This window comes from Python bivittatus, unplaced genomic scaffold (assembly GCF_059951505.1).
Source record: "Python bivittatus isolate LINGU-HERP-01145 unplaced genomic scaffold, Pbiv_v1 ctg000560_np1212, whole genome shotgun sequence".
Lineage (NCBI taxonomy): Eukaryota > Metazoa > Chordata > Lepidosauria > Squamata > Pythonidae > Python > Python bivittatus.
This window is the reverse complement of record NW_028277083.1, coordinates 7,997,872-8,024,977: the sequence shown is the minus strand read 5'-3', so window position 1 is coordinate 8,024,977 and position 27,106 is coordinate 7,997,872. Positions and strand designations below refer to the sequence as shown.

Sequence of the window (27,106 nt, the reverse complement as noted above, 5' to 3'; positions counted from 1 at the left end):
AATCAGATCTTCTCTTGGCATGCTTTCCCATAGTTTCTTCTTTTATTGGGAATAGGGTTTATCATTAGGCCATCCAGTGCCTTGAAAGCCCTGCTTTTGTCTAGTAAATAAAAGATGACAATTTTAACAAGCAAAGCTAAGCAAAAGCACAGAACTCCATGTTCAAAAGTCATTCGGCAGGGCCAAGTGATTACTCACAGCCATGCCTTTTAATAGGAGGAATCCAGTGAAAGTGTTTTCGCCAACAGTAAGCTCCACTTGAGAATCTAGATTGATCTTATCCATTAATACATGCCCTGATCCATTCATTTGTGTTGGGATTCCAAGATCCTGCAATTAAAATTAAATATTCAACATGGCACCACCTAAGAATGGCTATTATTTAACAGTAGCTAAATGTGACCTCTCAATTCCAGATTTACAGGGCTTTATTCCACTAGAAATGCAAGTCTGTTACTGGACCTCAACCTCAATTGTATGACAGTGATAGGGCAGTGATCTGGCTTCCAAGTCTACCTTGCAGGACAACTGGATGGTCTAGAAACAACCTTTTAGGAAGGACTGTGGTTGAATGCTTGCTTGCAACCAAAAGGTCCCTGACATCTGTAGTTAAAAGAATGAGATGTTGGAAAGGACATCTGCTTATGAACCTGGAGAACTGATGCTTAACAAATAGATATTCCTGGTTGATTGGGTCTAAGGCCATTTTTGTATTTTGGTGCTTCATGCCAAAGATCTAATCTTGTCCACCTAGGTTTGGAATCTAGTAACATCTGTGTGTCTTTGGAGAGGTCTTTCGAGATAGTTGCATAGTTTCTTTCAAGCTGAGGGCCACATTTGGTTTTTAGGTGATATACCTGGGGCTGTTCTTCAATGAGTTGTTGGAGGCAAGTCAAAGAAGTGGGGAGGGGGGGAATCCAAGCAAAGCAGTTGAGTTTAATTGAAGGACAATTTTTAATTAAATCTCATGAATTAAATATGATGAACATGCTCCCATGTATTTGGAAAATGATGTCTTCTATCCCATTCATGTTTACAGTACCATGAAAACTTTTGGAGGAGCACTAGGATTCCATTCAAGGCTTTCAGGAGCCCAGATGCTTCCCTGGGATCTCAGATAGCATAACTGTGCCTTCAAACATTTTGATTTGATGTGTATCATTTGGAATGTTTTTCTTAATCCCCTGTAGCCTGCTTTATTTCATACTTTTGCACAACAGACATTAAAAAAGCAGAGGATACATCAAAAGTAGATATTTGAGACCGAGTCCTTCCCAATGGTGGACTGTCAGGCCCACTAGGTAGGTCAGGATGACTAAAACTGCTTTTGCCCTTTTCAACTAGGCAACAACACCTGCATATCTCTGTCAAGGTCACCTTCCTTACTCTCTACACTGGCCAAGGCTATACCTGTATCATTTTGCAAGTGTTCTCCATCACTGCTTGCCACTGGGATCGGTTTTCTGCATCAATCTCCAAGTTGGCTTGAAGTTGGCAAAGGCCAGATTTCAGTTCCAAGTTTATGGCATGCCTGAGTTGCTTCCCACAATGAACAGTCAGCTTATTTTCTTTGGGGATCCTGTTGAAGAATGGAAGCCCGTGTCTCAGCTCCACTTCTAAAATGAACTTTGGCTGGCACTTTGTCCTTACTGTGAAGTAGGCCCCTTGGTCTTCCACTTGGAGGGTGCTGAAGAATTCTATTTGACAACCATCCTTCAGAAAGGATCCAGTTAATTGTGAGTGATTTGAGATGCCATGATCCTACAGGAGACACAACACATAAAAATGTTTGAAGGCAATCAATTTCTAATGTTTGTTCTGGAAGAGAAAATCCTAGTGCATCATCAGGTCATAACTCTATTCCCCCTATCAAATGTCTCATGGACTTCTGCCAAACGGTCATGATGAGACCAGATCACCGATAGCTTGGAATTCTGGAAGCTGTGATCCCAACACATCTATAAGATATGAGGTTGGGAAAGGCTGATTTTGACAGTCAAGAAGGAAGAAGCAAAAATTACCTGCAAAGCTTTACAGACCATCTCTATCTCCAGTGTCCATTCCATTCTGGCTTTGGGTTGGATTTCTCCTTGTACCTCCAGCTTGCAATTGCCCACATGGAGGAACAGAAGTCCTTTCATATCAGGATTACTAGTCATGGTGAGGTGGATCAAGTTTTTACGAGGCAGTCCTAGATCTTGGAGATAGGGTAGGGAGTGGTTCAGAGTCCCTCGCACAATATACTTGTCTATTTCCAATTGCATATCAGCTGCTCTACCATTGCACTGAAAGAACATTGTTAAACTTGCATTGTGGGTCTTCCTGAAAAATGATCCTCCAGAGACAAGATTCTGGGGTAATGCTGGGTTCTAGTAGACCAAAGAGAGAAAGAGAGAATTCCTTTTTAGTGAATCATTACTTCATATTATTTTTTGAATGCAGTATGTTCATAAAATCTATTAGCAGCCTTCTCCAATCTAACACACGCCAAATAAGTTGCAGTCTTAATATTAAGAACATATATATTAGTGTTTTAATATTACAGTGTTATGTTGGTAATGCTAGCTTTTAGGTATCTTTTGTAGCTCATAGCTTTTACTATAGAAATTGTTGCAATTCTTATTGATGTTATGTTATAGTGGTTATTGACTGAAAATAAAGATTTGATATGTTGCTCTACAACTCCCATCAACCCCAGCCGATTAGGGATAATGATTTGAAAATGTGCTTCAATTACAAGGCATTAGGAAAGAATAGGAAAGAGCCATCACTTGGGGGAACAGAGAATTTTAACTTTATATTAGATGAAGACGATAGTCTTCATCCACTGGCTATCATAGTCTTTGGTAAAGATAGGATATTTTCCAATGATTTGAGTTCTAACCAAGAACCTAGGAATTATTATTATTATTATTATTATTATTATTATTATTATTATTATTATTCTCGTTTTGTATCTGCTCTCAGGCTTCACCCCCCAGGCAAACTCATACGAAATCCAAGAACTACAGATAAATAAGAAAGTAGGAAGCCACAATCCAAAAAATTAAGCAACTGCTATGCTTAAAGAACAAACCATAATAATGTTCAAATCCTCTTGCATTTCATTTTTCTTTCTATCTTTAAGATGTACTACTTGGCCCCCTCTTTTGAGTAGGCTGGTCTGTCTCCATTTGTGACCCTTTTTTTTTTGTAATGGTCAGATTTGCTATTGTATTGCTTTTCACTGACTGTATGAGCACTCTCTGATCTGCCTTCTTCAGCTTGAGAAAGACTGCCTTAGAAGAAACCCTTGCATAATCACCTCCAAAGTGCCAGATTTGTTCAGAAAAGTCATCCTCCATTCTGCAGCTGTTCCTCCATCCTCTGCACTCAGTTCTCCATTGCCCATCAACATGCAACTTCCCAGGGTGATTTCTAGAAGGCCTTTGTGGGGAGCCCCTGTCACGATGGCCACTTTCCCCCTATTCTCTTGGGCAAGGCCCAGAGACTTAAGATAAGGCCAAGCATGCCTGAAGCTGATTTCCAGAACGTACTCCAGGTTGCATGCTGTGTGGATACGGAATGGAGGAAAGGTGCTTTTAGAAAGGATTTCTCTTATTACATTGGGTGCACAGTTATTAGCCACATCTGGTCCATGTAGCAATGTTCTTAATGTTGCCTGCAAGAGAAAAGAATCAAAGTATCAGCTTTGTTTTTTTCTAAACTAGACAAATGCACACATTGTGGGTATGTGCCAATCAGCCTATATCTATCTCTGTGCCTAAAGTTAGGGAGATTATTTTCATGGTTGGTAACCCTCCATATTACTGTTGTCCAAGTGTGGAGCAAAAATGTTGTACCTCTAAAGAATGATTTGCCAACTCTCCACTACATTGGGCAGAAAGCTGATGAGATGTGAATTCTCCATCACACTGGGCCTGTAGAATATCAGCAAAGATGATACCACTGCAATATGAGGCGTGGGTCATGTTTTGGTGTATTGAGCATTTGCCCCTTATTTGACCTTAAATTGGGAAAAGAATGCTAGGGAAGCTTCGTAGCTCAGTGGCAGAGCAGGAGATGGGCATGGAAAAGTCCCAAGGTTTAGTCCTTGGCAATACCTTTTGGACTGGTGAAGGACACCTGTGTGAAATCCTAGAGAGATTATGCCAGTCATCTTCAAATTAACTCTCCCAGATATGCTGGAAATATAATTCTCCAGATGGGTGGGAATTTTAGGAGTTCTTATCCAACGTATCTGGAGGGCACTAGGTTGAGGAAGGCTGGTGTAGACAAATCTTACCTAGCAATAAGGCAGCTCCTTGGGCACATAAAAGGAGAAAGAATTTGGCACAGACCTGTATTCCTGGTGGGAGGATGTGAAGTAGGGGTTCTACATTATGGTGGAGGAAAAGAGAAAATCTAGCCGTGCTGTTGGTGCGTTCGTTCTCCAGCTCCATCTTGAATTCTTCATCTCCAGCTTGAATTCTTGTTCCCATTGCAAACTTGCTGCTGAAATTCTAACCAGAGGAAGAGGCGATGGTGTCACAAAGAAGTTGATGATCTATCTGAGAGGTTCAAAGACCATTTATGCACTGCTGGAGACCTCAGTTCTCCATTTTTGTCCCTAGGCTGTTACGATATTCATCTGCCCAAAATGGTCATGGAACAACCCCAAGGAATAAACAAGAAAAGGGAAGAGAATACTCTGGAGTAGAATGGAATATCCACTCCCATTCTGCTGGAGAAAAGAATGAGAGAATTTTCTAATGAACCTCAATCAACATATTAGAGAGACACAAGAAGTGGTGAGGGAGGAGTTCCTGTTTTGCAGCAATGTTAATCTCCGACTAATTGTTTTCCTTACTTGATAGTAGCCGATGCATTGTATTTGGAAAGGTAGGCCTTGTTTCTTCAGCTCTGCGATACTGTGGTTAATGAGGGCAGTGAACTGAGTTTGAAGGGCTTCTGAATGCAATTTCTCAACTCCAAATAGGACACTAATCTTCTGGTTGTCCCCTTGAAGGTCTAGAGCTATGGTCTGGTAAGTATCATTGCGGCCGTACACAGCTCTGATGCTACTTTCTGTGGGAAGCCCTAAAAAAGACAATGGAGAAGGAAGCAGTGTAGTGGGACTGCTCAGCCTTCTGCCATTAAGGTTTTTATGAGCAAATAAAACAGCCTGTTTTAAGAACTGACCAAAAGTCCAATCCTCATGCAACAATGATGGATTAACCTTTAAATTCAAGGTAACCTGAATTCAAGTGACCATCCCAAAGGTGACTGATTCTAAAACAAAGAAGCATACAGTTCAACAGTCATTACCTGTTGCATAGAAGTTGCTGATGTTGTGTGTGAACGTGCCTGTGAATCCAACCTCATTCTGAAGGAAGATGTTTGCAAGGTCAACCCAGAGAGCTCTTGTGCCCATCTGAACATGGGATTCATCCCTTTGGATTCTTCGTTTGAATTCCAGGGAGCCTTTCAGTTTCCCCTGGGCTAAGAAGGTATCACTGCCATTCTGGGTTACAGCTACCATGAGGTTATAGAAGCTTTCATTCCCATAGAGGCATCTGCTCCGGACACGCATTGCAAAAACTGACTGGTTCACTGCAACGCTCACAAGCCCTGTTAGACAGAAGTAAAAAAATCCCTAGAGGATTTGGTGGCACTGAATTAGGGCAGCATAAACCAGGGTTACTGGATTAGAGCCCTGCTAAAGTTTCCAGAGAAACTGTAACTCTTTATGTGACCAAACCAATGTTTCTCAACCTTGGTGACTTTAAGATGTGTGGACTTCAACTCCCAGAATTCCCCAGCCACTTTAAGATGTGTGGACTTCAACTCCCAGAATTCCCCAGCCAGTATGCTGGCTGGAGAATTCTGGGAGTTGAAGTCCACACATCTTAAAGTCACCAAGGTTGAGAAACGCTGGACTAAACTGAAAAATTACAAAGTTGGTTAGGAACATCATTCAAATTACAGGGAGCAATCCAATATTAAAATCCAATCCAGTACAATCTAATTTAAATGATTCCACCCATCCAACATTTTGCCTCTGCTCCTCCCACTTTGCCCAGCTCCACCCACTTTTGTTCTGGCTCCTCCTGCTTTTTAAGAATGTAAGCACCGGCACTCCATTGAAAAATGAAGTGGGCCTTTCACCCCAAGAAACAATGAAACATTTCTGGACTAAAGTCCCTTTTTAGCAAGTGTTGCATCTGATTAAGTATATTCCAGCTCTTGAAAGCTCATGACCTAATACATGCCTGGCTAAAAAAAAAAACCCACTTCCCCCATCTGGCTTCTGTTCTAGTTCAGGCATCAGTCAAAGCAAGTAGTATTCTGTGTTCAAGAAAGTAGAAGATGCATACAGAACAAAGAAAAGAGGGGGTGGGTTATCGGCAGCCCAGGGGAGGTATATGGACCAGAGCCCCCCTGCATTTTTAACCATCTGAGGAGCTTCTGCTGTCTACTATCTGCAAAAAATTGAGTATGATTTCCAGCTATTTTGAGACAGGAAAATTATGAAAATGATTACAGTAAGGCTTAACCACAAAAGGCTGTCAACATTTGTTCTCCCCAGAGCAAGAAGAAGCTGAAAATCCTAGTCCCACCTGGAAGCGTTAAGTGGGGCCCCTGATCGTCAGATTGTCCAACCCTGTAGAGATGTAGTACCTTCGTTAAGGTTGATTCGGTGCTTCAGAGAACTATTCAGGGAAAGCTCCTGAGGTACAAGGAGCCGTAAGCTTTCAAGGTTGTGTCGCACATGGCCGTGGAGGGTCGCCACAAGGCCCGCTTTCTGTTCCTTGGATCCTGAAATGCCCACCTGGAAGGAATGCTGATTCAGTTTCACCAATGATGACAGCAGCAGCCTGGTGCAAGGAAGAAGCCAGTGAAAGTCAACACTGACAGTAACCTAAGAAGGCTAAGAAAGCAGCTGGTATAACTTTACCGTGAAGTAAAGGAGCTTTCTACAATGTCTACAATTCTGCAGAACTGCAGAAGAAACAACAGGTATTTTGAGTCTATATTTGTGTGTGTATGTGCAGGCATGGATGTGTATGTGTACAAACACACCCATGCAGTAATGCTTCAGCAGGTGACAACACCTGGCTGATCATTTCTGGTCTCTGAAGCTAAGTAGGGTTGAGCTAGGTTAGTACTTCATCTGGAAGACTACCATGAATAACAGAGCTGTAGGCTATGCTGGAAGTCAACCAGCAGCTCAGAAGAAGATGGTGGAAGACAGTCCATGGGTGTGTCCATGAAGTCAGCAAAGGTTGAGCTGGAACTGAAGGAGACCTGACCTTACCTTTCACTGTATCCTCAAGTCTGCACAGGCCCCACCCTATTGTCCTTTAGAAAACATGGCAAGCTAATTTAAGACCGCACAGATCCTGAGATTTTATTAGTACTTGGTATTTCCTTCTCCAAAACAATAACATAGGTTCCTGTTGATGATGATTATGGTTTTCTACTTCTTTTATTGTTTTAGTATGTTGGACATCACCTCGGGTCACTTGAACACGCGACGTGGTTTATAAATTGAGCTAACATTTAAATAAAAATATTGAGGTAATACTCTATGCCTCCCCACACACGCCTCTCACAAATCCTTTGGGTTAACAGAAATAGAACAAGCCACATGAATCGGTTAAATACTGCAAAGTGAATTACACCACGCAGAAAAAGCAAGCTCATTTGTCATTTCAACAAGCCAAGACGTCCTGTCTTTATCTTTTATAGGATTATGGATTCAACATTTCTTTAAAGCTGTCGCTGGATGGCTACCCCGTCCTTTTTTTTTTTACCTTGATGGTGTCACCTTAGTCAGGAAATGCAGCCACACATATTTAAACCGATCTAGAATGTCTTGCTTTAGGGCAGCGCTCACACGAATGGCTCGGATGTTCTTTCTCATCTCCTTGTCAAAATTGGCCTCCAGGAACACCAGATTCCGTCCACTGGTGTGCAAGTCAAAAGATCCATTCAGGCCATTCCGGCCATGCCAGTTTAGACTGGCCTGGGCCTAACGCACCAGGAAAACAGAGTCAAAAGATCACACTGAAGTCCTTGGGTGGTCCTCATCCAAAATCAACAGGCCAGATGCAAAAAGAAGAATGGTGAGAACTGGAAAGGTAGGGGGAAAAAATACAAGGATACCGCTCCCAAACAATGGGTGCATTTTGCAAATCACAGTATCACCAGGAGTGTCCACCAGGGGGTCAAAAATGTCAAGATGGTGGTCCCAACAGTGAGATTGAGGTCACCGTGTTGACTTTTTTGACCCCACCATGGTGCTGATTTGGTGTTTTGGTTTAGTGTATTGATATAACTGGGGCAGAAGAATGGAGAAGGGTAAACATAAATGATTACAGATGACTGTGGGGAATATATTTCTCAGTACCTGAATACTTTGTGGAAAATGGGACCAATTCTGTTGAGGAAATTGAGAACAGAGTTCAAATGCAGAGTCTGATCCATTAAACCAAATGTTGAACTGTTGGAATAAATGTTTTTTAAGAAGGAGTTAAGAGAAGGTAAAGCTTAACTACAGTTAGAACACAGATCAGCTATTTCCAAACCCACTAGAAATGTTGGATTCCTAGACACAGTTTGGTATTTTTTTCCTTGATTCTGACTTACTTCCAAACCTGGCTTCTGTTTCCTCCTTTCTGGTTGAGTCATTCTACAAATCTGACTTTTGGCTTATTCCAGTATATCTAAATCTCAGCTTGTGGTTCACCTCAAAGTAGGACTTTGTATAAATCCACATATTTACTATTACAGTAGTAGAAAATAGTCTGGTTTTTTTCCTCCACGTTTTTAATAAAGATCCTCAGAGAAATCTGCATTTGACTGACATTTGCAAATTCCCCAACTTATAGAGTTTTTATATTCAGTTTCTCCAAAGGTGCAAAAACTGGCAAAGTTGCAGTGTGTGTGATTGTAACAATGCTTTTATGCATGTAACTTTCAGAAATATGTCTACTTTTTTAGATGCATCTCTCACCAAGAGGAATTTTGGGGAACCAAGGTCAGTTTAAGTGAATTAAATGCATTCCCAGAGAAATCAGTGGCGAATTATTTTTGCATCTGTTTCAGACTGCTGCCGCCTCTCATTCAAGTAAGATTAACTAGTTAAATTATGATGCGTTGCATTGTGGGAAACAGCAGTATGAAGCCTGACCTGAGATGTATCGTGGTAACAGGACTGTAATTTTCATAATCAAACCACTGATTTGCCTCTTCCAACAATATAAATCTCAAGACTTCTTGACCATCAAGGTTCTTAAGTAGGTTAGAAGACATATCTCCTAATGCAGATGCAATTTCCCACAACTACATAGATTTAACCTGGAACATGGTATATTGGAGCACTTTTGGGTTGATACTGATTGCTCAAGCAGTGTACATTAGCAAGTAACCCTCTTTACCCCCACCCTCACCCCATGATAAATAAAGCAAAGGAGAGAAGAAGCAGAACTATATCCTGAAAACAATTCTAAAATAGTTGATAAAGCTCTCAAAAGAAGCAGGACCAAAGACCACGATGTTAGAGTTTTTAATCCTAAATTGTTAATAGGGATATATGTACCTGGAACGAATGGGTGATATCCAGCTGTATTAGATGGTGGGACTGGGCCACGCTAGATTTGTTCTGATACTTGCCCAGGAAGCTGAATACTTCTTCTTGATTGATTTTCAGCTTTGCTTCAAGCTCCTGATTAGCCTGTAGGGTTTGATAGTTTCAGGGTTTGAAACTGCTGGATCAACAAAGAGGCACCTAAACCTGGAACCTGAGACCATGCAGAACTCAAACATTAAGACTAGTGCCATAATAAGGAAAGCCTTATCATCAAAGGTGCTAAGACAACATGAGTCTAGGACTGAGCCCTGTTGAGTCAAGGCTCACGGCCTTCTAGAGGGCTTCAGAGCTGCCTAGTGAGACCTTCTTCTCTCCTTGGACATGTGCTCACTAGTGCTGCCCATTCACTTATCATTTTTGACTCTGGGAAGCAAGGACAGGGAATCTGTAGACCTCTGGTGTTGTTAAACTACAACTCCCAGCATCCCTTTCCTTTGGCTATGCTGGCTGGTGTTACTGGGGGTTTGAATTCAGCAACACCTGTAGGATCCCAGGGAAAGAAAGCAATCCAAAAACCGGGGATGACCATGTGGAGAGGATGAGAATGCTCAGAAGCCATTTGCCCAAGATCTTTGTAGAACCTGAATTATTATTGTGGGTAAGAAAATACAATCTTACCCACTAACATTGTATTTTCAATCACTAGAAGGACTCCAACAGGCACAGAGTCCATAATTTACATTTAGCAATTTGTTCCCCACTTTTCTGCCTCCAACTTACATGGATGAGATTCCGCACCATAATGCATGCTTCTGTATTTTTAGGAAAAACATTGCTGTTATATGGATGAGTCAATCTTGCACATATCTGGAGATGGAAGGAAGATAATTCCACAGCTATTGAAAATTGCAAAAATGACACTCCCCCACCCTTTTTGTCCATGACCATCACTCACATATGGATTTTTAGCTGGATAGCCCAAGGTGAGGGTCTGAATGGAGTCTTCCAGTTCATTAATCACCACTTTGGTTTCCAAAGAATAGTACTTCTCCTTCTTGTCCACCGTAAATGTTTCCTGGAGAAGAAAGCTTTGTGGAATGGGGAGATTTAGCGGGTGCCTAGAATGCAAAGGAAAAGAAACAGGGATCTTGGCTGAGATGGATATATGGGCTGCTGAGAGGCCTCCCCAAGAAATGAAGAAGACATAGAGCAGGACTACAGCGACCCTCAGCAAGATGGCTAACTCTTTTAGGAGTTCAAAATAGAAAAAGTAAAGCTGGCAGAGCCACCATCTGGTACTGGAAGGTGAGGAAGGAGATGAAAGAGGGAAGTACTTGGGGAAATGTCATCAGCCTCATTTAGGAAAGATATCTGAGGTTTTCTGTTTAACTAGGACTTTTTGATCTGAATCAGGCAATAATCATTTGAATTGTTTCCATCAAAGTTTAACTGTTTAGAGAAAAAGGATATAAATTGTACCCATCAGTAGCAACAGCACCTCCTGGTCTGAAGTCCCTTAATGAGGGTGGACAACCTAGAAGCAAACAGTGGTGCAGCTGAATCTCAAGGTGGTTGAAGATCCCATTCTTTCTGTGATACCTCCTTTGCGGTCTGGATGTTAGTATGGGAACTCTAGCATGAATATATGTGTCCAGTGGTTTTGTGTTTTCATGGAGCCTCAATACAATTTTTGCTGGTTTTTGTTTTAATGAAATTCTCTGTTTTTATTTTGTTTGCTACCCAGAGTTTCTTGGATAGATGGGCAGCTGTATAAATTGGATTAAATGAATGAATGAATGAATGAATGAATGAATGAATGAATGAATGAATGAATTCACCCAACTTCAGGTAGCCTACTGCTGCCCTAAATTATAATGTGCATGAGCAGGAACTGATGGGAAGGGAACCAACGTACCTAAACAGGAGGCTTCCACGTTTCTGATAAAGCATTTTTTCTTTCTTCACTTCTTCTATCTGTGCCTCAAACCGCAGGACAAGAGGTGGGTTCTTGTGATCTGTCCACAAAACTGATGTAGAAATGTTTGACTTTCTAGGCTGAAAACAAGAAGCCATTACTAAGATTTCTAAGAAAAAAATCATGATGCAATGGAAAGAGAAAGATACTAATTTATTGAACACAAGGCAGAAAGGCTAGAGTGGGAAAATATAAAATGGCATGGATGCTACTTTGAAGGGACTCTCCTCCATGCATGGGGCCTGGGGCAATTGTCCATGTTGCCCCTTCCTCTAAGATAAATAAACAAACCAACCAACCAACAAACAAATAAATCTTGGTGTGACAGCAGTTCTCAAACTCTCATACCAGACCAGTCTGTTACCAAAGAAAGAGATAGCTAGAATCTGTTTCATCCACCTCCAGCAGATTGGCTTCTAGCCCATTGCATCACTCAGGCAGAAGAAGAAGATGCAAGAATCTGGACCTTGATTTCATTATAGAGTTCACATTTGATACACAGCAGTTGCTGGAATTCCTTCAATGACTTCTTTATCTTTTCTACATTAAATCTACTTATAAGAAATTCTTGCATCGTTCAATGCCAGGTTACGTCTTGCCAATCCAGCTTTCTGGGAGAAGCCTGACACTTGATAGAAAGACTCCCTGTAGTCTATTCTGGATTCTCTTGCAACTGAAGCTCCTAAATTCTGTTACTACAGAATAAAGATGGAACAAAGTCCACTCCTATTCCCTACATCATGGAGCATTCTGATAAACTTCTAATCTATTCTTCCTCAGCCTGGATGCCTGCCACAAGAGTGAACTTCAAACTCCCAGAATTCCCCCATCCAGTATGGCAACTGCTGAGAATCCTGGGAGGACAAGTCCATCCACCTGGAAGATGTTCATTTCAGAAAAGGCTGCTCTACTGTGTCCCTTCATAGTTCCCATCACTGCTCTTCTTTTTTGCCAAAATATCCCCTCCACTGATCACCTTACCACTTTGAGGTGGCAATAAGCTGCCGTCAGATTAAATTGTTTCTTTGCAGATGTCAGTCTAAAATGAAGAAACTTGGTCTGTTCACTGCTTTCCAGGAGAACTTCATGCTTTATCAGCTGGTTCCATAATGACATTATTTCATTCCGGCTGTGCAGAAAACCTTTCATAAAACGATTGATAGTGGATGCCTAATAAGTCAAAAGAATATATTCTCAATTTTGTTATTTTTCCCCCCTTCCATTCAGTTAGCCCCCAGGATGATCCCTACCTTCTCAGCTTACCTCAGACTTCTTTTCTGGAGCACTAAGCCCACTTCCAGGCCAAGTTATAAACATTTTAAAAATTTGTTTTAAATTTATAAATAATAAAATGTAATAATCTAAGTATTATTAATATGTAATACTTATATATACAACATAGTTAATAATAATTTAATAATTATAAATAATAATATTTAAATAAATTTAAAATTTATTTTCTAAGTAGGCCACGAAGCCTTCAATCGTGCTTTGTGGTTTTTATATTTTAAAATTTTAAAATATGGTTTAAAATTTTAAAATATAAAAATTTTAATAAGATTTTAAAATTTTGAAATAATGGTCGTTTTATATTTTTAATAATGACTGTTTTTATATATTTATTTTTTATTTAATTGTTGTACGCCACCCAGAGTCACTTTTGTGAGATGGGCGGCCATCTAAATTTGATAAATAACTAAATAATAAATAAATTGGAAATAAAGCGGAGTCTAGAAGTGGTGCTTGGCTTTATAACACACCGTCTCCCCTGTTATTTAATCCTGATACTTCAGTTAAGAAGAACTTTGTTTGGAGGAGTTTGCTAACTAGTACTTGAATTCACCCATTTCCTCAATTCAATAATACAGTGTATCCTTCATTTAATGGACCCTCATTTACTGGATTTTGAATGCAACGGACCAAATTTCTGCCTGGTTGCCCTCCAGAAATAACAGACAAGTCCATTTAATCTGAAGTAGTCCTCCACTCGAATGTTCGAAACTGTCCTGAGACTGTATCCAGTCTACAATTACAGCTGAAGGAAAGGAATTAGGCCAAGGCAATCAAGAGGAATGAACTAACTCTCAGATAGGTGGTTGTCGACGTGCGGATTTCAATTCTGCTTTCCTTCTCATCATCGTTGTCTTTACAGTAGAGTTCCAGCACTAAACCTTTGACAACCAAAGCTTTACCAACAGTTAATTCAACAGTAGTGAAGTAAGCCGAACGCTGGAACTGGTGGAATTTGTGAGTGGCGTACAGATACAGCCAGGGTGTGTCCATATTGAAGGTACCTGTAAAGAGAAAAGGATGTCTGTTAAGATGACAGACGCTCCACCTTTCAATAGCATTGTGCAGCATTTCCTCTGTAAAGCAAAGCTATAAACATAGACAATTCAAATGTTTTATCCTGATGAACCTCCTTCAGATTTGCCTCTTTATTGGTCATTTATTTTTTCCACTAAAATGCAGTTATAAGCATGGACCTTTCATGGGGTTGACTCTTACCTTCCCACTTCTTCAGCAAACGCCCGGAACTATTTTTCCATTGCAGGTCTGCTATAAAAGGGATACGGTTGTTATAATGCACCTTGAAACTGGTGCTGCTTTCAAGGCAGTGGTGGAAGGAATGCGAATGTTGCAGCCGAGTCCTGTAATCCAGGTTCCTTTCAGGCACTTGAACCATGAACTGAAAGGGAAAATGAGTTGTGCCCCACGTTATAGGAAAAGAAAGGCCGTGTCTCGGACACAAAGCAACAGTGGCTATTCAATGCATTGCAGGCCAGGGTGGTGCGGCTACAGCAACACCCCCTGCTCTGACGTCCCCGAGTTTATTTATTTTTATTCATTTATTTCAGAAGTTATAAGGCCACCCAACTCAGACTGTGTGACTCCATGCTTCTTTAGATATTTTTCTTTTTCCTTTTCTTAGTCTTTTCTGGTCTTTCACATTTTCTTTTACTCTTTCATATCTTTTTCTTTTTCTTTTCTACTTTTCTTTTTCTGTTTTTGTAGTCTTTTAATTCTGGGTAAAGTCCTTCGTTAATAACAATTATATACATATATACTTATATACAGTATATGACTGTGACTCAGAGCGGGGTACAACATAAACACACAATAAATCCAAACCCCCCTCAAAAACCCAAAAAAGCTATCTAGCAACAAACAAACAATATATAAAAACAAAATACAGGTAGTCCCCGGGTTAAAAACATCCGGTTTAAGGATGACCTGTAGCTAAGAACAGAGCCTATTGTAGCAAAAATTGACAATGATGCAAGTTAAATACACAATGGTTTGAATTAATTACACAATATTACTTATATGGTATTATACAATATTACTTTTCTGGCTTACGTGCAAATTCGACTTAAGGACAGACCTTGGGAATGGAATTTGGTCTTAAACTGGGGAATACCTACGCAAAATGTAAAAGCTGAGTTGAGCTGGACTACAAGGCCCATCATCACAGCAGGGGGCAGCACCCCAACTAATCCTGATAAAAGGTTCAGGTCTCTTTAGCCCTTAGATAGGGGATCTCCAGAAAATCCCAGGGCTGTAGGCTAGATTGGGAGGTTAGGAAGCATCCTGGAAGAAGACAGTGGCCAAGAAAATGATCTCCCATTACAAGGCCCATTATCCCCCACACTGGCAGAGGGTCAGTTGCTGTCCAGTGTACCTGGAAGGCATTGGTTTGGAGAAAGCCAGTATGTGACAATGGCAATTTGCAAATTTCAGTATGGCAAAGAGTTGCATCATGCATTGTAACAACAATCACCCTCCTCCTCCTCCTCCTCCTCCTCCTCCTCCTCCTCCTCCTCCTCCTCCTCCTCCTCCTTCTCCTCCTCTTCAAAGAAAGCTCAAGACAGTTTCCAAGAGAGTCTTTGGTAACATTTCCAGAACTGTAACCTTGTGAGGAAGGTTGGGCTGACCCAGCAGCTGTCCCAAAGCCTTCTCTATGGGTTCTCCTCTCATTTTATCATTATTATAACCTTGCAAGGTAGGTTGATGGCTGGTGCTCAAGTGGGAATCTCAGCCTGGCTCTCCTAGTCCCCTTCCAACACCACACTGTCTCCCCATCTAGAAATGTGACACATACAGTCCTGCTATTCCTACCTCCATGAAGTAGCTCCTCAGGGTGGCCTGTGAATGATTTTTGAACATCTGGCTGATGATCACCTTCCTCATATTGTTGGTCTTGTCCCAGTGTTTCCCATAGTTGGCCTCCAGGTAGGAGTGCAGCTGGGATGTGGTGTCTTCATGGTGCAAATGGACCTGAGAAGGGTTATAGATTGAGCATTTAGCATCTTCCCTTGTAACAGTTGCTGTTCCAAATAGGATCTTGGAGAAAATCCTGGATTATGGAGTTTGTGCCAGGTCCTAGTCACCCATTGTAGAGAGTCAGGAAGATGACTTTGATGGAGATATGCAAGATCTGTTACCAAAGCAATGAGGGATGAAACATATCTTAAGTGCACAACAGATTGAAAATATGTAGAAGAGGCTCAGACAGACACCTACCTAATTCACAGAAGGGGAAGGAGGTGCAGCACAATCAGACTTGCAAGATTCTATTATTGCAGCCACTCTCAGAAAAAGTAGTTTTGGCCTTCCTGTGGAGTTGATTTTCTGTTCTGGTCTACCTGCAGGCTGCATCATTTCATTTCTTCTTCCCACCATTTTCCATACTCCTCACCCAACTTCCATCACCATCCCCTGACAACCCTTGCTGAGTCATTGTGTTTTCCACCTTTGGAATAAGTGCATCTCTTTACCTTGTGATTATAAGCTAGACTCTGAGTACAGTGAAATTCATGTTCCAGATCCAATCTGTAAGTATCTGGCAGGCTGTTCTCCAGCTTTAACTTCTGAGCCATGTTGCATTCATGCTGAAGTTTTTTTGAATCTCCTACTCCAGTGAAACATGCATGTATGGATAGAGGAAAATATTCGCATTACAAATTGGAATGGTAGAATTTCTACAGCCTACTGCCTTCCCCAATCTGGTGTGTCACAGAGATGTTGGATCAATTCACAGCATTGCTAATGGTCATGGAATTTGATCCCATAGAAATTAATCTTTAGTGATATTGACTAATACCCTACTCAGACTGGGAATTGAGTAGCCTGATAAAATTTTCCACATGTTCTTATAAGTGCTTATATAGGTTTCCCCTCCTCCTCCTCCTCCTCCTCCTCCTCCTCCTCCTCCTCCTCCTCCTCCTCTTCTTCTTCTTCTTCTTCTTCTTCTTCTTCTTCTTCTTCTTCATCATCATCATCATCATCATCATGATCATCATCATGATCATCATCATGGTTGGTCACACAGTCAGCCAGATATTTAGAATGGATTTGGCATTTTTGATCACCTATCGAGTCCTTCCCAAGGACCTGGGATGATGGTGATGGTGATGGTGATGATGATGCTGATAATTATAATTACAATTATTATTTTTATTATTTCATTCAAATGAATATCACTGCCTAATCAACTGGATGTTGACTCCATTAATTTGGGTCCTAACCAAGAACTTAAGACTCATGGAGGTGTTGCCATAAAAGATACGTTTTCCAAGTAGTGATGCAAAATTAGTGGTGTCAGTAGTTTAAAATGTCTAAATATTTGGTGAGCTAAATATTGCACAAGAGCTCCAATTACAATTAGTATGACAATCAATCCCCCCCCCTAAAAATTTATGGAATTATTACTTTGATTTATATGGATGCCCAAATCCATCTAATCCAACTACTTAAGGCAACTAATAAAAGGGTTAAAAACATAATTCAACAAGGCCATAAAACTGTTAATGCCCGAACTGGACCATCTTATTTGGGAACAGAACCCTTGATCTGACACCAGCTTTTCGCATATTTGAACTGAGGGCCTGACTCTTTGCATCAGCAAATCATCACACCCCAACAGTGAATCATTGATTTTCATTGTGCTTTGTTTAAAACTATGACAGTAGTTTGACGTAACCTTAGAGAGAGAGGGTAAAATATACATGTGCTTAGAACTGCTGTTAAGAAAATCAGAAGCTGCTTTTTTGTTATTCTTTCTATTTTTCTTCTTCCTTCTTTTCTCTCTCTTTTTCTTTTTCACTTTTCTATTACTTTTTTCTATTTCTCTTAACTTAAACTTTGTATTGTTTTTACTCTGTGGAAACACTTCCTGAATGAAAATTCTGTCTGTCTGTCTGTCTGTCTGTCTGTCTGTCTGTCTGTCTGTCTGTCTGTCTGTCTGTCTATCTATCTATCTATCTATCTATCTATCTATCTATCTATCTATCTATCTATCTATCTATCATCATCTCAAACACTACTACAGTACCAAACAACCCATATTTAATTCTCAGGATGTTGGACCAGAATCGTCCTCGATGTTGCAGAAGAAGAATGACGTGAGACCCAAGGACGCCTGGAATGTGGGTTTCTCCTTCCAGGGAATAGTGCTTTACTTCAAGATCTGCCTTTTTCTCCAAACACACTAAGAAAGAAAGAAACACATGGCAATCAACATCAGAAACACTTTAAATAGGAATAGGAATAGGAATTTAAATTGTGAATATACACAATCACGCAGGCTGTGCTGAAGGCTGAACCCCAGAAGATGAGATGGAAGGGGCCAGCATTTTTTGCAAAAAGAGCACAAATATACCTACAACTTCAGAATACTTTAGCAGTTTCTTTTTATCCATTTTATCCAATGGAAAAACACCCATTTTAGGGGGGCTGATTTGCAAAAAGGACTTTCAGCATTCACACATCGTATTTGGGTTTGCTTCCCCAACTTATCAGGATTGTATGTTTTTATTAATGCATTCATTAATGATCAGACATGATTTTTTAAAAAAATGGCATGCAGAGTAAGTAGAATAAGTTAAAACACATCAGATGGAATAAGATATATGCATAAATCCTAACAGTGAAATAATAAAATACTGATAAGCAATGAGGCAGCAATGATATGAAAAAACTGCATTGTTAGGCCAGGCAATCCTCTCTGGGGTGAGTTTAAGACCTTGATTTCTATTTTTTTAAATTGCAGTTTTAAAAATATACCCAGAGAATACCAAACTTTTAAGTGGTATTATACACAAATCCTACAAATAACCTAATTCATTTAGATTAATCCAACAAATAATCTAATTATTTAGATTAATCTAATCTAATTAAATCAAACCAACCAATCCAAGAAAACCCCTAACAATGAACATGCTAAATTGATAGAAGCCACCTAAATATATCACATATATATTTAAAAATACTATATCCAGTGACACATAAACATTTGTCTATTCTTGTACAATATGATGCAATCCTTGCCCAATGGAAACCTTTTGTGTCATTTCTTGATTAGTAGGAAAAAAAATAGCTTTTTCAAAAATAGATGACTACACATGTCTTGAACCCAGTCTTTGATATCTGGAGTTGTAACACTTTTTCAGATTTGGAACTGGTTTTTTTTTTTTTAAATCCACATAGCTTTTGTAATGGGTTCCTTCACATAGGGAGAAAGGCTTTGGGTATGTCTCCAGTTTAATCAGGTTGTCAATGAGGATGTTGTACTCTTACCTGCAAGGAACGCAGCATCTTTCAGCAAGTTAGTCAACGATACTGAAAATGCCACCTTCTGGTTGGCCTGTTTAGTGATGTTTCCTGCAAGGACAATAGGACTTCCGTGTCTTAGCAATTTTGCTTCCAGACGGATTGCATATCTTTGTTCCCCAGCCATGGATTGCAAATCTGTCCTGCCCTGCAGAAATTAAATGCATCTAATTGATTTAAATTGATTAAAATATATGGTCAGAGACCTACAAGGAGTACTTCTAGAATGGAAGATATACTGGCTGGATCTTTAAGGTTTTTTGGGGGGGGTTGGGGGCTACTTGTGGGGTTGTCAGAGGGCAAAGCTTGGCAATGTGGTTATCTGAGTCCACCTTGCTATGAAATTCCCCATTTTTGGAACCCAACCTTCCATCTTCAACCTTGAATCTTTGCCAGTTGCTCAAAGTCCAGCTCTTCACTCAAGCGATAACAACATTTTGTTGCTGATTGCAAATCTTGTTTTATAGTATTGCTATCGTTGTTGTTACTGCCTTTTATTCTAATGGTCAAAACAGCTCTGTTGATTTATTCAATTTTTATCCCACTTTTATTTTTGGTCAGCTCAAGGCAACGTATATATCTAACCAGTTCTATTGATATAACCTACAACACATTGAACCGATTTTCTTATGAAGGGCAGCAATCAGAAGCAAGTGGTCAGGAGTAATGATATGAGAGCAAGTTTTCACACAGTGAAAAACAACATGATAGGAAATTTGATAGGGTTGGATAACTGAAGAACAGATGGAAACAAGCCAGCTTGCTCAAAAGAGGGAGACGAACAGCCCATTATGGAGGGCGAGAGGGAGAAAGACCTGCAAAATGATTTGGACATTATTTCTCTATATATGGCTTGTCCTTAAAGCACAGCAATGGCTGACATTCTTGGATTATGGCTCCCTACTTTCTTCAACAAATATTACTTATCACAATTTTTTTTTAATTTCTTATGTTTAAGTGGTTCTCTATCATAATAATCTTTGGTTCCAGGCCAGGTGAGAGACACCTACCTTAATGTAATAAATGGTGTTGTCATTGACTATCAGTTCCAGATGCCCAACACGAGAGTATTTTGAGATTTCAATTTTGCCTGATAAATGCAGAAAAAAGTGTAAGTAACTCCTGGTTGTGTTTACCCACAAACAGATAGCTTAATGCAAACAGAAGACAATTCTAGGTAGAAAAGTCTAGGTCAGTGTTTCTCAAACTTGGCAACTTTAAGAACTATGGACTTCGACTCCCAGAATTCCTCAGCTAGCATGCTGGCTGGGGAATTCTGGGAGTTGACGTCCACAGTTGCCAAGTTTGAGAAGCATGGATCTAGGTGGAAGTGGATAGACTTTGTAAGACTTACTGTCTTTTCCTTAAGTAGAACCACAAATGCAACAACCAAATATCAGGCATCATAGTGCTTCTTAGCAAGCTGACATGTACAATTGGTGAAGGAATTAAAGTAATATGAGAGCTCTAGTGGATCCTGCACTGAGTAGGAATTCGGCTAGGTGACCTCTAAGATTCACCCCATAAGGTCTTCTCACCCAAAATCCCTTTCCTAACTCCTCATTTTTTTTTTCAGTTGCCTAATATAGGGATCAAAACTTGTTATTTTTGTTCATTTTTTAAAAATAATTGTGAACTGCCCATTTTTTTGTTGTTGTTGTTATAAATCTTCCAAACATTTTTCCAGGAGATCTCAACTGACTTCTCCCTTTTCCACTTTCCAGTTCAAGGGGGCCTAAAGCTACTTCTTTGCCATGGAACTCTGAGCAGCTTTGATCAGATAATACACCATTTCTTAATCTCATTTTTTTTTTCAAATTTTGCAAGATTTGACATGTTTTGCAGAAAGATAGAAAGCTGCTTACACTGAACATTGAAGCCTATCAGGAGAAAATATAGAAGGTGAAGAACAAAACACTGTTGGAATATTTTCCTTATATGTTTACAGTAAGTTTAAATTAAGGAAAGATTGGCTCCTGCCATTAGAAACAAAAGAGACATCATATAGCAAACCCCATGTAAAGGAAGGCATACATCTTATGTATAAAAAAAACATATGTATAGGAAAGATAAAATGCCCATTTATGAAGACATCTATTTTAGCTCAAGGTAAGGAGACATTTGTTTTAACTATAAATAAGGAGGGATCTGTTCTAACTCTAGATAATGAAACATTTGTTTCTAATAAGCTAATGCATTCTATTCCATTGATAATAATTGGCTAACTCTTTAAACTAAAAAAAACCTATAAAAAGAGAGACGGAGGAGCAGTCCATTGTGGCCGCCCATCCAAAGTTACTTGGCAACTTTGGGTTGAATAAACATATTTTCTTTGACTGATTGTCTGGTGTGTTTAATTGGATTCCTGGCGTGGGAACAAACAGAGGGAAAAGAAGGTGTCTGATCCTTCTGACAACACCTAAGTGAATATGCTACACAGCATTGAAGATGAAATTTGCAAGCTCTACTGTTATATGCTCCATGTATGGAGGTGACTTAGATCTCTCAACGGATGGGCACCAAGGGGTTGCAATTGGACCTCAGTTGTTCTCACCATTCACTTGTATTTTTGTCTTTGGCTCGATAAATTCAATTCTAATTTTTTTCTGGAGGATGTTCCAGTGGAATTCAAAAGCAACATCCCTCTTCAGCTCTGATTTTGGAGTTCCAATAAAGAAATGGAGTCCAGCTTCATTTGGAATCCAAGAACCTTTCTGGGGGAGAAGAAAGATTAATAACACCAACCTAGTCGAACGAAGAATCAAACTGCAAATTTCAAAACTGACTACTCATTGCAAGCTGTACCACAAGAATTAGTTCTTAACATTATATGTGTTATTTCGGTCTATCTGTCTGTCTCCAAACCAAACAGTGAGAACCAGACCTGAGTGACATAATTGTATGCTGCTTTTATTAAATACTGCTGTAGGCTTCTGTCCTGCTTTTTTAGCACCACGGCAACTTTGGCAGGTCCAGGGAATGGAAAAATGAAACTGCTGGTCTTGTCATCAGGGAGAAAAACGTCTGAACACAGCTGCCAACCAAATGTCTTTGACCCTACAGTTAAAACAGAAAAAGAAAATAAAATAAAGAAAAGTGAAGAAGAAAGCCTTTGACAATACAAGATTCTTTTGTGTCATTTGTCCATGGAAATATTCTTATTTTCTACAAGCTATATCTTGCCCTATGTTGAAAATGCATTATGCAAAATAACCTCTAACACATCCATTTCTCCTAGGTTACCTGGAATTTTTAACTGCAACATTATTTTGTAAGTGACTTTAAATTAGGGGATTGTTTAAAAGGATCTGACTTGGAGCATTTTGATTTTTCTGCAAAATACAACAAGACTGAAAGGTGACGGATGAGAAACGCACTAGATACCTTACCTTCCTCACTGGTGCAAAGTTGAGTTTGGCCTGGGAAACGGTCAACAGGCTTTGTTTTCTCCCTTGCAGTAACGTAGAGTTGAGAACTACAAAAAAGGGAAAGAAACAGAGTTCCTATGATGCGGCTCATTCTGCAGTTTTGATATACAAGAATCACATGGGCTATTTTGATTCCTGGAGAAAATCTATCTGTGTGGTTGCTAAGAGTCAATGACTTGATGGCATGTGATCAGTCAATCAATTTTGCATGATGTTTAGTCAGTGTTTCGAGAAAGGAGCCTTGCTTTCTAATTTCATAAGAATTGGGTGGGAGAGGGTGGAAAAGGCCAGTCCCCTTCTTGAAACCAATGAGATATGCTGCCATCCCCAGAGACCTCTGCAGGTAAGGAATGGGGGGTTCAAATGATGACATCAGCTTCATGACGACATCCTTCATGATGCAACTGGTGCTAAGTTCGTAATTGCATCATTAGAGAGACGATGTCATTGTTATGAATTGCAATGTCTTGTATTACTTGGCAGTGGAATATAAGGAGTAGATAAAAGAATCCAGCTATGTGAGTGGCTCCCTGCTAGTAAGTTACAAGCTACCAGTAAAGCTTACCTACAATATGTAATGGATTTATCTTTCTTATTTTTCTGGGTTTGTTGGGTTAACCAACAAATGCATCATCGTTTTGATGTCATCATGGCTTGCAAGAGATGCCAATGGCCATGCCCCTTCCTATGGTTTCTGCAACACCAGCACAACCACATCCTAGGATGTTTGACCAGCCTTTTTTCTACATTCCCACTACTGCCTACTGAGAGTGGGGAATATAATTATCTTACATAAACAGCAAAGTGTCTCAGGGCACCTGATCAGCATTTCAGCTTCTGCTGATGTAGTTCATTTTAGGCAATGCATGGATCAATTTCTGGAAAGATGAATCTTTGAGACATACTTTTTGAAAACAACAACTCCCATCACTCCAAAACTTCCTATGTTGGCTGTGGCTGAGAGGAGCTGAGTTTCCAGAAACATTTGGCTGACCACTAATTCTGTGTACAAATCCTTGGCATGGGAGTAGATTTTACCTGAAATGTACAATTTCCATAGCTTCTTTAGGAATGTTCCAAAAAACCTTAAATTCTTTCCCTTTTTTCACCTGGATTCCTCCATCAAGATTGGTTGATGACCTCAACACAGTTGACCAGTTCAGGCCAGTTTCCCCTAGAACTCCTACAGTTCCCATTTGGGCAGAAATTTGTAGGATAAAGCTGTCAAGATATATTGAGAAGAAGATATTTCAATGTAAGAGTTGACATAGAGTTTTAATGTCTTCCCACTACCCATCCTCCCAAGCTTAATAGACCTACATCATTTAGCAGGCATATTAACTTGATGAATAAATCTCTGCAGGAATGGAGGCTCAACGTCAGGTCTCATATTTTGTGTTGCTACTACAGCAATGCTGTCGTGCTGTTATACGTACTACGATTGCCAATGTATTAATCTTCAATTGTGGATTTGGAGGGCCAGTTCTTATGTGATCATAGTAGTATACATAACAGCAAGACAGCACTGCTGTAGTAGCAACACAAAATATGAGACCTGACATTGAGCCTCCATTCCTGCAGAGATTTATTCATCAGGTTAATATGCCTGCTAAATGATGTAGGTCTATCATGGCACTAACTGTTCATTCCTTCTTACCCCAAGATCCAAAAGGCTACTGAAAAGGAAAGAGGTGTCAGCTGGAAGACTTGTGGAAAGTGTATGTGTGCATTTGTGTCTGTCCATCTGTCCATCCATTAATCCCAATGGGAGGAAGAAACCAAATCAGCTCAAAGAGGACCAAGTTCTCAAAGGATGCGAAATCAGAAAAGAACAGAGGATCTGGAATCCTGAACAGGAGGACTCAGTCTTCCTCTTGGATTGCATAATGGTGGAATGGTTGGAGAATGCTAGATCATCTTTTCTATCAGAGTAAGGATGGAGACATAGGGAGGCTGGGGAACATGCTGGGAATAGGTGGCTGCACCACTACTGTCCCATGCTAGGAGTGAGCTCAGGCACCAATTAGTAGTAACATATTCAGCCTCCGGATAATAGCAAGAGCCATTGTATTAGTCAGTAGAAAAGCAAGGTAGAGAAGCTTGGAGTGCTAACATCTGGGATTCTTTCCAATGACTTTAGCTGCAGTAGTTATAGGAAGCATCTGAATTTTCTTTGGTACAATGAAGAAATATGGGGGGGGGTGTTTCTGTTCTTCCCTTGTATTGTATTTGTATATTTGTATTTATTTGTATGTTTCCCTTGTATTGTATATGTATATTGTACTTATTCCCTTGTGTCTATGTTGGTGAGTTTGCCTGTTTTGGAAAGCTAGGGAAAGGGATGCTGAATATGCTCTGAACTGGGCCATGTGTCCACAAGGGAGCAAATGGGACTAGACCTGGAGCAGTTGCCAACATTCAGACCACCTGCCCAATGGCCCCTCTGATAGGGATGCATGGGGGGGATTTTCTCTCTATAACCCCCAGATCCTTTTCAGATCCATCTTTCTTTTGCCAGCTTCTCCTCCAAGGCCAAATTTGGTCCCCTTTTTCCTAGTTTTTGGAGCATTCCACGGCTGATGGAGTCCTGAGTCCCTTGACATAATTCCTCTTCCAACCCTTCCATTGGTTGGAAATGATACAAAGAATGAAGACACCTGGAATCAGGAAAGAGAGCCCATCTCTGGAAGCTCATTACCTTGGCTTGAGGTAGCCATTAATGAAAAAATGGTTGTGTTTCTTGAAGTCTGCATCTCCTCTGGCTGTCAGGTTGACAGCTGCCGAAGCATTCAAACCCAGGAGGACAGGAAATCCTGAGATGGTTGGAAACCGCACTTCTTCGGTTGCCAAACTCAATCTTTTATTCCACTGGACTTCTTGGCCCTATTGGAAAGTTGATTAAAGGTCAGCCACATATTATAGGGGGAAAAACAGGGAGCAAAACCAAAATCGTGTTATTAAAACACTTTTTATTCACTCTAGGGAACACATTCAGCATCTAATGGGAGCTCATTAGAACATATCTTGACACCTTCTTATGAATTTATTAGCTTAATTGTTGATTTAAATCAGTGTTTTTCAAATTTGGCAACTGTAAGATATGTGGACTTCAACTCCCAGAATTCCTCAGCCAGTTGGGGATGTTGAAGTCCACACGTCTTAAAGATGCCAAGTTTAAAAAACACTGATTTAAAATATTGGCTCACTGAACTTCTGCCAGAAAACAGCTAATCTACTGCTTATAGTCTAAAATGGCACAATCAAAAATCCTCTTGGAATGGCATGTTTAATGGATCAAGTGGGGAGAGTTTAAATATGTTGTGCATGCTCCAAAACCCTTAACTCTAGGGGCTAGTTTGAGTCCCAAGCAGACCCAGGTTTATTTCGTACTGAAATAACTCCCCGCACAGTCAACTAATGGAGAGCTATTTGTTCCTTTTGATGTCCACGTCAGACCTTCAAGGTAGACCAGAATAGGAAACCAAAATCATGCAGGCAAATACTACTTTTATTATAAGGTTATAGTAACAGAATTTTGCAAGTCTGAATGTGCTTCCTCATTCCCTTTAACTCTGTGACATCTTACCTGAGATGTTTTCTCAGGTTACAGTTCTGTCCTCGACTCAGGTTTCTTTTATCTGACTATTGTTTTGGTAGTGGCTCTTCCTCTGTCCCTCATGGTCATTCCTTCTATCCATTACAGTTCATGGTCATGCTGAAGTCCTAGAAATGCCCTACATAATCAGGCTACTCTAATTCTCTATATCTATAGCCATTTTGAGTTTCACATGCACACCATAGGGGATGAAAAAGGGGCAGAAGGGGGTGGGAAGCAGGCACTCTTCCTCAATTTTGTCTGCAATGGCAGAAATCCCCATCATGCAAGATATATATTTTCTAAAAATAATTCACCTCAAGTTTAAAAGAGAGATTAAAAAATGGAAGAGAAGTGATTCTGGGAACTGGGAAGTCTGAAAACATGGCACCAGCTCTCCAACTTAGTCCTCCCAGATTATGTACTCTCAGTCCATGGTGATGAGTCAATTGATCTGTAGGAGGAACTCATGGAATTGGCATAAAACAATGAAATATCACTTCTTAACATGTAAAAGTAGAGGCCTTTTTTTCCTCTATTACAGTTGGATTAAATGGATGCTGGAATGCCACGTGTGGGTGTAATGAACCTTCTCAAGAGGTTTGATGGTTGCCCTACCAAAATCTTCCATCCATTTCAGAGGCCTGGAGAACACCATTTGGAAATGATTGTGCTAATCACAATTCTCCTACCTTTAAAACCTTCATCATTAGCTCTGCTAGGTTCAAATAGTAATGTTTTGCTTGGCTTCTGAGATTGCCACAGTCAAGAATCACAAGCTCATTCCCAAAGATTTTTATGCTCAGTCTGCATTTTGGCTTCCTCTTTTTTCCCATTCTTTTGGTGAACTGAAGCATAGAGAGAGAGAAAGGGGGGGGGGTGACTACATCCAACACTGTTGCAACATAATTCTGAAACAAAAT

At 40.1% G+C, this 27,106-nt stretch overlaps 1 protein-coding gene across 1 annotated transcript in view; it reads right to left on the bottom strand.

Moving 5' to 3' along the window:
- Window positions 1-27,106, bottom strand: part of APOLTP (apolipoprotein lipid transfer particle homolog) — a 64,797-nt gene that overhangs the window by 26,834 nt on the left and 10,857 nt on the right. The window contains exons 11-39 of the mRNA XM_088148126.1: window positions 26,876-27,031; window positions 25,287-25,471; window positions 23,627-23,809; window positions 22,550-22,635; window positions 22,045-22,217; window positions 21,715-21,874; window positions 20,171-20,250; window positions 19,128-19,308; window positions 17,884-18,039; window positions 16,328-16,461; window positions 15,669-15,827; window positions 14,058-14,238; window positions 13,632-13,843; window positions 12,531-12,719; window positions 11,490-11,629; window positions 10,530-10,692; window positions 10,355-10,441; window positions 9,584-9,718; window positions 8,393-8,485; window positions 7,797-8,014; window positions 6,661-6,857; window positions 5,308-5,610; window positions 4,850-5,079; window positions 4,341-4,502; window positions 3,843-3,920; window positions 3,305-3,661; window positions 2,022-2,369; window positions 1,411-1,761; window positions 199-330 (exon numbers count right to left, since the gene is read on the bottom strand). Coding sequence (XP_088004252.1) covers window positions 199-330; window positions 1,411-1,761; window positions 2,022-2,369; window positions 3,305-3,661; window positions 3,843-3,920; window positions 4,341-4,502; window positions 4,850-5,079; window positions 5,308-5,610; window positions 6,661-6,857; window positions 7,797-8,014; window positions 8,393-8,485; window positions 9,584-9,718; window positions 10,355-10,441; window positions 10,530-10,692; window positions 11,490-11,629; window positions 12,531-12,719; window positions 13,632-13,843; window positions 14,058-14,238; window positions 15,669-15,827; window positions 16,328-16,461; window positions 17,884-18,039; window positions 19,128-19,308; window positions 20,171-20,250; window positions 21,715-21,874; window positions 22,045-22,217; window positions 22,550-22,635; window positions 23,627-23,809; window positions 25,287-25,471; window positions 26,876-27,031 — 5,229 coding nt within the window. The remainder of the gene's footprint in view (window positions 1-198; window positions 331-1,410; window positions 1,762-2,021; window positions 2,370-3,304; window positions 3,662-3,842; window positions 3,921-4,340; window positions 4,503-4,849; window positions 5,080-5,307; window positions 5,611-6,660; window positions 6,858-7,796; window positions 8,015-8,392; window positions 8,486-9,583; window positions 9,719-10,354; window positions 10,442-10,529; window positions 10,693-11,489; window positions 11,630-12,530; window positions 12,720-13,631; window positions 13,844-14,057; window positions 14,239-15,668; window positions 15,828-16,327; window positions 16,462-17,883; window positions 18,040-19,127; window positions 19,309-20,170; window positions 20,251-21,714; window positions 21,875-22,044; window positions 22,218-22,549; window positions 22,636-23,626; window positions 23,810-25,286; window positions 25,472-26,875; window positions 27,032-27,106) is intronic.